At 37.6% G+C, this 14,822-nt stretch overlaps 1 protein-coding gene across 6 annotated transcripts in view; it reads left to right on the forward strand.

Annotated features, from left to right (window-relative positions):
- The window catches only part of BRAF (B-Raf proto-oncogene, serine/threonine kinase), a 121,579-nt gene that overhangs the window by 83,954 nt on the left and 22,803 nt on the right, over positions 1-14,822 (forward strand). For all 6 annotated transcript variants that reach the window (XM_074315267.2, XM_074315266.2, XM_074315265.2 and 3 more), the window contains 2 exons: positions 10,253-10,299; positions 11,081-11,199. In XM_074315267.2, the coding sequence (XP_074171368.2) occupies positions 10,253-10,299; positions 11,081-11,199 (166 nt within the window). The remainder of the gene's footprint in view (positions 1-10,252; positions 10,300-11,080; positions 11,200-14,822) is intronic.

The following is a 14,822-nucleotide window of genomic DNA, read 5'->3' on the forward strand; positions in this document are numbered from 1 at the left end:
AGTTCTGACAAGATCGCGTGTTGGAGGAGATGAGGACAGTTGTTTACTGGGATAGGCCCAGTGTCACTAACCACCCTGCAGTCATTTTGGAAGTATCTGTTAAAATGGAAAATGAGTGGTCTACTTCCAAGAAACACTAGCTTTTGTTCCGAAAGATGTGTATAGGGAAGATGTAATACCGGAAATCACAAAATAGTGAAGAATGGGAAACAAAAATGTCCATCAGTAGAGGGCTGGGTGAATGAAATATTGACACATACGAGTGCAAGGGAATAGTGTAGAGCAGAAATGAATCATATCTGTCAACATCAGATTCAAATACGTCAAGTGAGAAAAGCAAGCTGCAACATGAAACCACTTAAAATTTTATAAAGCAAACATTTTTTATATTTGGGTTTGATTTTGTTTTTGTCGTGTGTGTATATATTTGTGTGTACGTGAAAGTATTAAAATGAGGATTAGAAGGCACACCCCAAGCTCAGTGGTGGTTGTCCCCAGGAATGGCAGAAAGGGGTCGAATGGGGGCAGCTGTCAGGTGGAAGGGCTTTGGCTTTACCTGGAACCTTCTAACTGTTTGTGTCTTTTAATAAAAAAGATTCTACAGTTATGTTTTACTTTCATACCCTTTTTACAAGTATAAACTTTGACAAAAGACAAGGGGCAAATGTGTGAAAAGTTTAACAAGATGGAGGATGGTGAGCATATGAGTGAATTCTACATTATGCTTTGTTGCAGTTTTTCTTTATTTCAAAATAAAGGTTATAAAGAAATACATAATCAAAAAATGTAAACATAAATAACCACCAGTAATCTACTATCAAGAGAGGATTACCATTACTATTTTGATGTATGTTTTGTATCCTTTTAAAATGCATTACTTTGATATTATACACAATGGTTTATAATATCCTGGTTTTAAATATGGAATCCTACTGATTTTGCCCTTTTTTAGTCATGTTTTAAGCATCTTTATTTGTCAACAAATATTACATTCTGACCCCAGCTCTGGTACATACCAGTAACTCACTCTCACCCTCTTTTTTATACCAACTATATTCCGTGGTTTTTTAATATATAGTAATGTATTTGGCAATTACAGTACTTACTCTGTGCCAGACATTGTTCTGTGTACTTTATATATATGACCTCATTTAATCCTCAACAACCCTGTGAGAGGGATCCTATTATTATCCTCATTTTACTGATAAAGAAACTAGGGTATTCAAAGGTCAGGTAACTTGTCCCCAGGCACTTGGGCTCCAGCGTGCATTCCCTTAACCTTTACACCAGGCTACTTTTCCTACTTAGTCCTTTCAGCAACCTCTAGGGGGCCCTTAGTGTCACACAGTAGTCAGATTTTCAGTTCAGTAGTTCATTCGCTCTTCGCATCCTAGACCCGGCCCTACCTCTTCTGTCCTCAAACCTCCAACATCTCTATTCCAAGAACAGTCAGCTTGCCGTTTCACTAAGAAAACTAGAGACCCCCCCACCACATTTACCCGCCCACCTCCATTCCTGCCCAGTTTTCCTGCCTTATCACTAACAGTAAAAGCCAACCCTTCCAATTCTGTGCACTAGATCCCATCCTTTTCCCCTACTCACTGACACTGTTTAAGTAAATCTCCCTGCTTATCATCAGGTTTAACTGTTCCACTGGATTTTCTCCCATTTTAAAACAGTTTTCTTATAGTGCACGTTTGGTACAGTGTTGACAATTGTTGAATCTAGGTGGAAGGCATATTGGTATTTATTGTACTATTCTTTCAACTTTTCTCTGTGCTTAAGAAGTTTCATAATAAAAAAGTTGAGGCCCTCCCTTAATCCCACTTCCCTCTCTAGCTATCACCTCATTTCTCTTCTTTCCTTTACAGTAAAACTTTTCAAGCGTAGTTGGTACTCACTCTTGATTTCCCACCTCCCCTTTCATCTTGGACCCCACTCCAGTCAGTCTTGCCCCTGAAGCACTGAAATGTTTCTTAATAAGATAGTTACCATGTTACTACATCCATCGCTTCACTTCTCAGTCCTCAATCTGTTTGACCTATCAAAAACATGAATGAACTTGATCTTACCCTTCTTCATGAAACCCGTTCTTAATCCCTTGCTACTCAAAATGTGGTCTGATACCCTCTGTGTACCACCTGAGAGCCTTCTAGAAATGCTGAGTTTTAGGTACCACCCCAGATCTACTGAATTGGAGTCTACATTTTAACAAGTTCTCTAAATGGTTTCCATGCCTATTAAAATGTGAGAAATACCGCTTTAAAGCATATTCTCCTGATTTTCCTTCTTACTGTTTCTTATCAGCTAGTTCTTCCTCAACTCCTTAACTTCTCTAAATGTTGGACTACTCCAGGCATCTCCATTCCCATGGTTGATCTCATCCACCTTCATGGCTTGAAATACCATTTAATCACCATTTCTATGCCGGTCTCCAGCCCACTCATTTCCTCTGAACTCAGACTGTCACATCCAACTGTCTGCTCAGCGTGTCCCCTTGATTGTCTAATGGGCATCTCAAGGTTAATATGTCTGTAACTGAGGTCCTGCTCTCTTTCCTCAAGCCTATCTTCATTCTTTTCACCTCGGTAGCTGGCAGCTCTTTTCTTTCCGCTGCTTGGGTCTAATGTTTTGTAGTTATCGTTGACGCCTCTCATTCTCAGACCACACAACCAATCTTTTATCAGTTCCTGTTGGCTGTGTCCCTAAAGTCTGCTAGAGTCTTACAACTTCTCATCACCTATTTTGCTGTCACCCTGATTCAGACCACCATTATCTCTTGCCTGGAGGAGTGCTTGCTTCTGCCCTTACTCACCTTCGGTGTACTCTCAATACAGCAGCCAGAGTGGTGCTTTTAAGACGTAAATCAGATGATGTGGCTCCCCTGCTCCTGCAATATCAGCACACTTCACTCAGAAAGAAGACAGAAGTCCTTAACAGGCCGTCCTCGATGCGCCCCACAGCCCGCCCTCCCCCTCTGCCTTTCCTGGTACCTCTCTCTGCACATTTGCTGCTCTTCTCCCGCCTGCTCCCTCTCTTCCAAGCCCCCGTTTGCCTTCTTGCCCTCTTCGGACATGGTAAGCTCATGCCTGCCTGGGCTTCGCTCTGCTAGTCCCTCTGCCGGCTATGTTCTTATATCATCGCTGCGTGACTCTTCCCCTCCCCTCTGAGTCTTTACTCAAAATGTCCTTTGAAAAGAGGCTCTCCCTGGCCTAAAATTACAACCCCCTGCAGCTCAGCCTTTCCTGTCCCCCACCTGTGGAATAGAGTCTACTGATACCCCTGTATTTTCTGTCTGCTATAACTTCAAGACTTAGAACAGTTGTTGCTTAGCACATAGTGGACTTTCAGTAAGCGTGTTAAATAAATGAAAGGGAGAACCCATAAAGTTAAACGTTATTCTCTCCATTTTGCAGGTCAGGAATCCAAAGCGTAGGGAGATTATGTAATGTACCCAAGGCCCTATGGCTAAGTAAGTGCCATAGTTGGATTTCAAAGCCAAATGTGTGTGCTCCAAACTGATACGCTTTCCACTATGCCTCTCTGATCATATCCCGTAAGTCCCCGGGGCCCAGGTTTTCCCATCAGCATAAGTGGAATTACTGCCTTTTGCTTGCCTCACAAAGAAACGTGATGTTTAAGAAACCAAATGATGTAAAAATATCCTGAAAACTTTAAAATTATATACATGTACAAGATGGTGGTAGTAATTCTGTTTTCTTTTAGAAGTTTTATAGTGTTTGCTTTTCGTTTTAGGTCTCCAATCCACTTCAAATTGATTTTTGTGTCTGATCTGAGGTCATTAAGGGCTGAAGATTTTTTTTTCCCTATATGGAGATCTAGTTGTTCCAGCAATATTTGTTGAAATAACTTTCCCCCATTTAGTTACCTTGCTCTTATAAATAAATACCTTCTGATTGTACGTGTTTGGGCTTGTGAATGTTTGAAATGAGCTTTACAAGAGAATATCATGGGTTTGCTGTTCCATCAATACTATGGCATTCCATGTTTACAGTACATTCTTATTTATTCTTCTCAAGCCTGTGTTCTACTTAGAAGCTATGATGAGAGTATTTTCCAAAGGGGGGACTATACCTTCTCTAATGCAGGTCCCAGCTAGGAAACAAAGCACATAGAAATATATTCATGGACTAGAAGACTCAATATTGTTAAGATGTCAGTTCTTTCCAAATTGATCTACAGATTCTGTGCAATCCCAGTCAAAATCTCAGCGGGCTTTTTTGTAGAAATTGACAGGTTGACCCTAAATGTAGATGGACGTGCAATGACTAGAATTGTCCAGACAATTCTGAAAAAGAGCAAAGTTGGAGGACTTACAGTGTTAGCTTTCAAAAAATATGTCCACATGTCTATGGTCAGTTCTTTTGGGGGGTTGTTTGTTTGTTTATATGTTGTTTGTTCGTTTCGGCTAAGTTGCCAAGGCAATTCATGGATAAAGGATAGTCCTTCCAACAAGTGTTGCTGGAAAAACTGGATATACATGTAGGATAAATACATAAATAAACCATTAACCCTTACCTGATACAAGACATAAATTATATGTAACTCGAAATGGATCAATGACCTAAGACTATAAGCTGAAGAATCTAAAACTTCTAGAAGAAAAATAAGAGAAAAATCTTTGTAACCTAAAGATAGGTAAAGATTTCTTAGGATACAAAAAGTAAGGGTCCTAAAAGAAAGAAAATCATAAATTGAACTTCATCAAAATTCAAAACTTTTACTTTTAAAAAGACACTGTTAAGAAAATGAGAAAAGCCACAGACCTGAAGAAAATATTTGCAAGGTACATTTTCTGATAAAAGACTTGTATGTGAAGCATGTAAAGAACTCTTACAACTTACGTAGTAATAACACAAACTACCCAATGACAAAATGGGCAAGAGATGGGAGTACTTTTTTTGGAGAAGATAGAAGAATGGCAAATAAGCACGTGGAAAGATGTCCAACATCGTTAGAAGTTAGGGAAAGGCAAAACTACAAGACACAACTACACACTCAGTAGAATGCTCACCATCAAAACCAACAGTGCCACGTATTGGCGAGAATGCAGAGCAACCAGAACTCTTGCACATTGCGGGTAAAAGTCTTCAGTGGTACAAGCACTTTGGCCGTTTCTTTTACAGTTAAAATTACCATATGAACAATTATACTTCTACCTATTTACCCAAAAGAAGTGAAAACATAAGTCAACAACAAAGACACACGTGAGTGTTTATAGGATCTTATTCATAATTGCCAAAAACCAGAACAACCCAATGTCCAGCAGGTGGGTGGATGAGCTGTATCCATACACTAATAATACTGTGTACAACCCGTGTGTGACTCTCAGAATCATTATGCTCTCAAAACAAGCCATACGATTGTGTGTATAGGAAATGCTAGAAAAGGCAAAGCTAACCTTAAGTGACAGAAATCACTGTCAATGGTTGCGTGACACGGGGGCTGTTATTAATTGCAGGAACGTACAAAGAAACTGTTGGGGGTTATGGACATTCTTTATCTTGATTGTGGTGGTTTATTACACAAGTGTATATATTTAAGACTTGTTATACTACACATTAAAATTGGGTGCATATTGTGTTGTATACAAGTCATACCTCAATAAATTTGACTTTTTTAAAGCTAGAGAAACTGAAAAATCTGAGTAAAAATAGAATTTAGGCCACTATGGAACACAACTGGAAAATGTGTGAACTCCACTTATTAGGGATTGTAATTATTTTAAAGTGATAAATGATTACTGACTAAGCAGGGATAGCAGAATGTCATACCTTTCACGTTATGATTATGAGGGGAGTGGAGGGCATCAAAGTATAGAAGGGAAACTAATTTGAAACTGTTGGGATAAAATAACATCTTGTAACCACTGTCACGCATACCAATCTAATCAGCTACTAAATTCTCTCCAGGAGTCTGAGGGGAGATTAAGCTTGCTGCGTGAAGTCTGATGAGCTTTTTTGAAATTGTGTAGTGTTAGGTGAAAGAGGACTGAAATGCTAACGTCTACATAGGCCAGTTCTTTGGTTATAGAAATGGTTGAAAATATAAGGAAATAGCAAACTTGAGTGAAAGACACTTGGGATTTTATAGGCAAATGGTGTAGCTGTAGTATTTAAATTTCAGCAAGGCATTTGAATGATAGCTCATGATATTCTTGAGGACAAGATCAAGAGATATGACATGCATGGAAAATTTGACTAGGTTCATAACTGTATCATGATCATACGCAAAGCTATAAGCTGCAAGGAGATTTTTCTCATCCCTCTCGTGAATATGATTAGCAGCCTTACAAATAACTCAGATGACATCATTAGCATACTGATTTTTTAAAACTTATTTTCTTGTGAAAACTAAGTTTTAATAAGCTGAAATTATAGTCCATGTCTACAAAATATGCAATATTTGAGTCCAAAAAAGAGAAGTAAACAAATGTTGGATGGGGAAAATGTTTTGTAAGAGCAATGCAAAAACAGCAACTCTCTAGGATTGTAATTGAATATAATTTTAATAGAAGTCAGTAGAATGACTTTGGCTGCCATAATAACCACAATAATGGCTGATTTAATCTTTTTTTTTTTTTACCCACCTTAGGAAGATGAAGATAAGTTCGGTTTTTGTGTGTTTTTTGGTGGGAGGGTTGATTCCACATATAAGTGAGATCATACAATATCTTTCTCTGTCTAACTTCACTTAACAGAATGCTCTCAAGGACCATCTATATTGTCACAGATGTCAGGATTCCATTTTTTATGGCTGAATACTATTCGTGTGTGTGTGTGTGTGTGTGATTTTTTTTTTTTTTATCGTTCCATGAATACTTACGTTTCCATGTCTTGGCTGTTGTGAATAGTGCTGCAATGAACATGCTATCTCTTTGAGATCCTAATTTAAATTCTTTTGGATATATCCCAGAAGTGGAATTGCTGGATCATATGATAATTCTATTAATTTTTTGAGGTACCTCTCTACTGTTTTTCATAATGGCTGCACCTATTTATGTTCCTGTCAACAGTGCACAAAGGTTCCCTTTTCTCCACATCCTCACTAACCCTTATTATTTCTTGTCTGTTTGATACCAGCCTTTATAACAGGTGTGAGGTGGTATCTCATTGTGGTTTTGATTTGCATTTCCCTGATGATTAGTGATGATGAGCATCTTTTCATGTGCCTGTGGGCCATCTGTATGCCATCTTTGAGGGGAAAAAAATGTCTGTTTTTGTAATTGAATTGATTGGTTTTTTTGCTTTAAGTTATGTGAGTTCTTTATATTTTTTGGATATGCCCTTACCAGATACATGATTTGCAAGTATTTTCTCCCAGTTGGTAGGTTGCCTTTTCATTGCGGTGGTGGTTTCCTTTGCTCTGAAGAAGGTTTTTAGTTATAAGTAGTCCCACTTTTTTATTTTTGATTTTGGTGTCAAATCATCACCAAGACCACTGTCAAGGAGCTTACTGCCTATGTTTCCTTCTAGGAGTTTTATGGTTTCAGGTCTTACATTCAAGGGGAAGATGAAGATGAGAATCTCACTCTAATATGGGTTGATCAGGTCAAATCTAGAGTATTGTATTTACTTTAGGGGCATCAGATTATGCCCTAAGAAGAATGTTGAAAAGCTGAATCTTGGATAAGAGCTTGAAAGAAGTAGCGTAGAGAACAAATTTTACTAGATGATTTCCTAACTTTAAGACTAAATGATTCTTAAGTAGACAACTTTTTCTTCAAGGAAGGAGACTGCTAAGAGAAACCTATCAAGACGATAATATTCATTTAGTTTATAGTACGGTCTTTTTTCCTACTACTTTTGTGACTCTATTGTAAGGTTCTCATTAACATCTTAGAAAAGTAAGAAGGAGCAAAGTAGAGTCTATTTATTCTTGTTCCCTACCCTCAACCAGTTATGTGTTTTTTGGCATTTTCCATTATAAAACTGGTTGGTACTTAGGAAATTGTTTTAGTGTCTGTATAGAATTATTTAGGGTAGTAATTACTCTGGAACATTATATTATGTGGGGAATGAGATATGACAGTGATCTCATTTTTCCAGCTTGGTAATTTGAGGCCCTTTTATTTTCAACCTTCCATTATATAGACCTGGATTTCTGCTGTTTTACTGCTTTTGTAATAGAGATGTTACAGAAAGAGTATTATTAAATGAGATAAAAGTTAGGAAAGCCGTTTGTAATCAGTATGGGATTACACAAGGACAAGGTATTGTTATTTCAAGTTGCAGCTATATGTAACATTGGCCTTTCATAGATTTATGCTGAACAGCTCTACCAAGCTTATATCACTAGCTCAGCAATCATATTTATATCTTGTTGATTATCTAGTAAGTCCTTTCCTGGTCAGAAATTTTCTTTCCTCAACCCTTTAGTTATATTTCTATCTAACTTATTCTTGCTGTATTTCTAACTACCTTATTCTTACTATATTTCTTTGTATCAAATTTGTTGAAAAGATTGACACCATCCATCAAGAATACCTTTATCTTCCCTTCTTGTAACTTATCATGCCGCCACATTTTCACATGTACCACCCATTTATTGTTGTTTTTAATTTCACTGGAGACAGAACGTCTATTCAAAGATTCACACCTTTTCAGTGACCTAAGTCCCAGCTCTCTGAGCTCCACCACCATCATTTATCCCCCTTCTAATGGACACAAGGTTTCCCCAGCCCCAGAAGAGAAAGCTTTTGATCGAGACCCATTTTTCTCCTTCTGTTTCTACCTTCCTCTGTCGCTGCAGAACATTTGAAGCAATTAATGCTTATAACTGACATCACTGTTTTCTTTCAGTGGAAGAGGGACTGTGATGTCGTAAACCCAGGGCCTAAAGGTCATGACAGCAAGATAACTGTAGATTGTAGTCAATGCTAGGAAGGAAATAAACAGTGTGAAATTAGAGAGTAAGTAGAGGAAAAGACTATAAACAGTAATTCGAAATGAAAATTTTGTCTAAGAAAAATGTTTCAAAATCTTGGTCTCTGGGAGGGTATGGAAGTTTAAATGAAGATGTGAAAGCATAGATAACAAATTTAATTATTTGCAAACTCCATTTTTAACAGTGTTCATTATATAACTTTGATTTTATAGTCTCAGTATAAGGCAAAACATTACCTAATGTTTGGTCATTGTCAAATTTCAGGAGTTTCGTATACGTATCTGTCCTCTCCAGTGTTAAATGAAGAAAAAACCTTGACTAGGACATTATATGTATCTCATTGTAATTGATTCAACAGATGTGTATTGAATACTTACTGCACGCCAGGCATGGTACTGGGCACTGGGGATAAACAGAAATAAACTAGGCACAACCCTTTTCCCTCAACTCAACTAAAGCAGTTTTTAGGGAGAACATCAATGAAGTTATTGTTGACTTTAAAACAGATTCAGTGTGGCCATTATGGGGCAGTTTGCTACTCACTACCGTGTTTCCCCCAAAATAAGACCGGGTCTTATATTAATTTTTGCTCCAAAAGGTACTGTAGGGCTTATGTTCAGGGGATGTCATCCTGAAAAATCATGCTAGAGCTTATTGTCCGGTTAGCTCTTATTTTTCGGGGAAAGACGGTAGTTTTAAGAAGGTATTTTAAGAATATATTTATACTACCTTTAAGAATGGTATTAATTTATCAATCAAACTTTCATATTCTGGTAGTTTACCTCCTAAACAGAAAGTGAACATACATGGAAAAAAACACGTGAAGCAGCTGTTAGAATAATTTCTATATAAGTGAACAGGGGAAGATCACTTTCAGTTGAGTCAGTAATGGGAAAGCTTTACTCAGGCGTTAGAAGTATGTTCAATCTTAAAGGATAGGTATGAAGAGGTGAAGAACAGAATGAAAGCTGATTTGGGGGATGGGTGTAGGAGTGGACCACTGATCACAGATGGCATTAAATATCAAGGTGTATTTAAAGGACATGGGTAAATAGGCTTGCCTGATTGACATGAACGGTTTGTATTGGTAAATAGTACAAGATAAAGCAAAGTCTTTTAGTAGAAAACAAGATTTTGGCTGTACGATATTAGTCATGTGTTCCTCTAATCCGAAATTCATTTACAGTCTATTTTAATATTTCTTATGTAAAAGGGCTATCACATTGTACAGTTTGCAATTGTATCATGATTCTAAATAAGTCCTTACACCGCGAAATATGGTCTATAGATTGTGAGGCCAGAGTATTTAGCCCTCCTCAGGTTAAAATGATGTTTTGTTTTTCAGTTACTTACACGCCAAGTCAATCATCCACAGAGACCTCAAGAGTAATAGTATCCTTCCTGAAATTTGTCTGCGAGGTTTGAAAACATCCTGACTTTTCCTTCTGCACTTTGTCTTCACATTATGTAAAAACCGTTTCATGCTAAGTTAAATATACTGTAATGAGAATTAATAAATGGGTTTGCATGAAAACTATAGTAGAGTGAGGTACTGCAACCTGCTTTTGGTTTCTGAACGGTGGAGCATTACAAAAAACAAATCAAATCTTCCTGGTAGTAGGGCTGTTTTTGATTACTGCTACGTGCTGTCAACACTATAACAATGTCATACCTGTCTGCTAGTTGCTTTTGGCACGTTGACCTGACCCTGTTCAGCAGTTGAGTTGTAAATGAAGGCTCTAAGTTACGTAACAATGAGGTGAGAAAAAGGTAATTCTTCCTCCTCATCCGTAAACTCAGTTTCAGTTCCTGTCTGCCAACCACCTTCATTCCAGTGAAGAGCCTTTACCCCTTTCCTAGCAGTGCCAGAAAGGATATTCGAGCCTCCATTACTAAAATCTAACTGGAAAGTTTCAGAGTCTCCCAGACACCTAGCAAAACATCTCACCTCATCCTACCACATTTCCAGCCCCAAAACTTTAAAAGCAGGTCATACAGGCCAAATAGACATAATTATTTTTTAAAACATTAATTAAGGGGAAATAGAAGTATTATTTTAAAGAATATCATACTACAGAATTACAGAAATTAGATCTCTTACCTAAAATTTTCATAACGCTTGCCCTGATAGGAAAATGAGATCTATTGTTTTCCTTTACTTATTACACCACAGATATTTTTCTTCATGAAGACCTCACAGTAAAAATAGGTGATTTTGGTCTAGCTACAGTGAAATCTCGATGGAGTGGGTCCCATCAGTTTGAACAGTTGTCTGGATCCATTTTGTGGATGGTAAGAATTGAGGCTTTTTTTTTCATTAATTAAATTTTTGGACCCTGAGATGCTGCTAGAAAATCATTGAAGGTTTCAACTATAGTATTTTCATAGTTCCCAGTATTCACAAAAATCAATGTTGATCTTATTTTTTAATCTTTAAAAAGAATATTATGAAATCAGTTTCAGTATCTTTCAAACAGAAAATATGTATTTTGTAAACACTGTTTAAATTTTGTTTGGAATTGTCTCTTTAGAATATTTTGTGTTCAAAATGTTCGGTGCACCAAGTATGCAATTTAAGCAGGTGTGATCTGCAGGCATTATTAAGGTTTTGTGACGAGAACTCCTTTAAGACAGGCTGTTTTACCATTTTATTTAAATCTAAATTGGAAAGTTACTTCCTTTAGACTAGAAAGAACCGTATTAATTATGCGGCAGCTGGGAGAGGAAAGACAAAAAAGGAGAGGTAGATTTTTAACACTTGTCACCGTGTGTGCTGCCCTGCATAGCTCTTTCTTTCTCTGTATTCGTTCTTACTTCTGCTTTGTGGAAGAGAAGAGAAGATAGGAAAGAAGGGAACTAAAACTGTGCAAGCTATGAAAAGGGCAGTCTAGGAATCACCCTCTAAGTCAGTAGTTCTCAAACGAGTCCCTAGACCCACTTAGAAGTGCCCAAGGTCATCCTTGTGTGAGATCAGATTTTTCTCTTCTACCAGAACAACACAGCACAACAGATTGAATGCAGAAGCAAATATGGGACTCTAGCTGGATCCTATTAAATCCAGGTGGTCAAAAAGAATTCCAGAACTATTCTCACTAAACTTTTTCGGCTTTGAAAATATAGTTACTTTTCACTAAAAATATGGGATCTGTGTTAGCAGCTAATGGTTGTTTTATTTAAATGAATTAATTAATAAAAGTTTTAAGTTTCTCCGTTAAGTTTGAATGTGATAATTATCCACAGATATAATCCACATAAACAAAAGCTCCGTGGGGCTCCTCAATCATTTTAAGACTGAAAGAGTCCTGAGCCCAAAAAGTTTGAGAACTGCTGTAAGCTGAATACAGGGTGTCCCAAAACTACAAGCGCAATTTTAAACTTTGCATACTAAAATCTGTACTTCGGGACCCTCTGCTGGAAACAGAAAAGTTGTAAGGGTCTAATACCACATTTGCCTGAATTCTTTGAACTCTGTCATTTCCCAGGGAGGGAATTCCAAGGTAGGATTCTGAACCAGGTGAGATAAGCTCGGGTTAAATTCAGCTATGATTTCTTGTAATAATAACTGAAATTAGGGCAAGTGGCAAGGTGGGAAGGTGGATTGGACTTAAGAGTTAAGAGCTCTGTATGCTAACGCTCTGCATGACTCTACGTAACCTGCACGCGTCTTAACCTCCTCCAAGTCTCCGTCTCTACCATTGGGGTGCATTCCTAATGCCTTTTCCAGTTATAAGGTTCAGTCATTAGAGCTAGCTAAATTTTTTATTTAATATATAATTATAATTATTCAATAAATAATTATAAACAAGAGGCTAATCATTGTACTCCAGATCTCAGGCACCTTGGAGGCACACGCCTTGTAACAAAGATGGCTATGTATCAGAAGAAGAGGCAGGGAAAACAGATTTTAAGTACTGAAATTGCAAAACCTGTCATTATAAAGAAACAGCTGATACGTGTTTTAGAGTTGTGTTTATTTTAACAAGTGGGGGAGAGACGCTCAGTCAGGTCTTCAGCTTTGTCCTTTTCAAATACCTTAGTGGATTTTTATACATGAAGTTTTGCATTTTCTTCTAATTTCTTTTTTGTTAATACGTGGGTAGATGGGTTCAGCCTTTATTCCACCAAGCTGAGCTTTACGATAAGAGATTAGCCAGTAGTACACTCAGTTGTTGAATAAATCCTCTTCGGTAGATACTGCCTTCAGAAACAGCGTGGGACACCCATAGACTGGGAAAGAAGCGTTTGGTCAGGAGTAGGGTTATATCATTCTCTGAATTATTTACAATAGTCTTCGCAACCTTGCTTTATTTTTATCTTAGAGGAGAAAGAAATCTTTGTAAAAATTTTTACAAATTAATTGAGGATCAATCATGCATTTCTTGTAAATAGATGACATACAACTTTTTCTCAAGCTATCTCCCAACAACAGTGAGGTAAAACTGAGTTTTAAAGACAGTTTCTCAACTGATTTATTACTCTGTTCCTCACAAAAGTTGTGTACTGGCTTTGAAAATTATGTCTGTACCATAACCAGCCTCTCAGTATTCTGGCTTGTTCATTACATCACAGTTGTATGTGGTTTATTTTGTAGTGTATCACTAAAAGCAGTTATCAATAAAATATGACAAAAGCAAGTACAGTAATACCTCGGGTTTCGAACATCTCCGTTGACAAACATTCTGGTTTATGAGCACCATAAATTCGGAAGTCAATGCTTCGGTTTTCAAACATGCCTCAGAAGTCAAGCACATCTCACGGCTTCTGCTGAGTGCAAGATCCTGAGGCCTAGCTGTTGGCTGTTTTCGAGCATTTCAGAACTCGAACGGCCTTCCGGAACGGATTACATTCGAAACCCGAGGTACCACTGTAGCTACAACCTTCTTCTTCACCCCCATCGTTTCAATCACATCAGGATCTCCTATACATCTTCCATCAGTGGTTCTCAGCCTTGGTTGGACACTAAAATCACCTGGGGAACTTTAACAATTAACAATGCTTGGATTCCACCCCCAGATTGTGATGTGTTATTATTGAGCTGGGATGTGGTCTGGACGTTGAGAGGTTCACGGCTGCACAGGTGATTCTAATTTGCAGGTGAGGCTGAGTGCCATTTTGCCTGCCTTGTGAGACAGTCTCACCTGCCTTATCCTGACGAATAACCAGGAATCTTGTCCCAGGTATTTCAGTCATTTTTGCAATTCATTCTAGTTGTGGTATCAATTTAATGTTTTCACAGATTTTTTTATTAATACCCTGCAATTTATTTAATTCCTTCCAAATGAAACAATACAGAAGATTCCAGGTGAAGGAACTCTTTAAAGCTAATATTTAACCAAGCATTTATTGTATTTCATGTAAGTAGTTAATAAGAAATTTACTTATAGAACACAGTGTGCAAACATGTAACAAACATGATTTGGTCAGTATTTTTGTCCAAGAAGCAGCAGCCAAAAGAGTCTTTATTCCATCTTCTAAACCTACCTGCTATCTGTTGCTTTCATTAATAAAGCGTCCATGGCATGTTTATACCACTTTTGGAGGCAGGAAAGGGATTTGAGTTTATCGGTCTTGAAATTTTACCATTATCGTCCAAGGTGCCCTGACATAAGGAAAATCATTGGTACCAATGGGACACCTGAAATTCTAAGGCAGTTGTCGTAGAGGTTGTGCTACTGCCAACATCTTAGAATCACGGGTGTAGTGTTTCTTTGCTGAATCAGGAATGGGAAGTGGGAGCTGATTCTTGATGGGTAAGTCAAGGGAGGAATTCAAATGGCAATGACGATATTTTGTGTAGAAAGGGTAGCTGATAAAATTATAAAATCTTAGTAGTGCATATAAAATCGCAGCTAATACGGCCTCTTTCAGAGTTTACAGAGCATTTTTTTCCTGATCAGTTTTATTTTTGACCATTA

Source organism: Rhinolophus sinicus, chromosome 8, assembly GCF_057876585.1.
Source record: "Rhinolophus sinicus isolate RSI-liver-muscle chromosome 8, RSI-T2T, whole genome shotgun sequence".
Taxonomy (NCBI): Eukaryota; Metazoa; Chordata; class Mammalia; order Chiroptera; family Rhinolophidae; genus Rhinolophus; species Rhinolophus sinicus.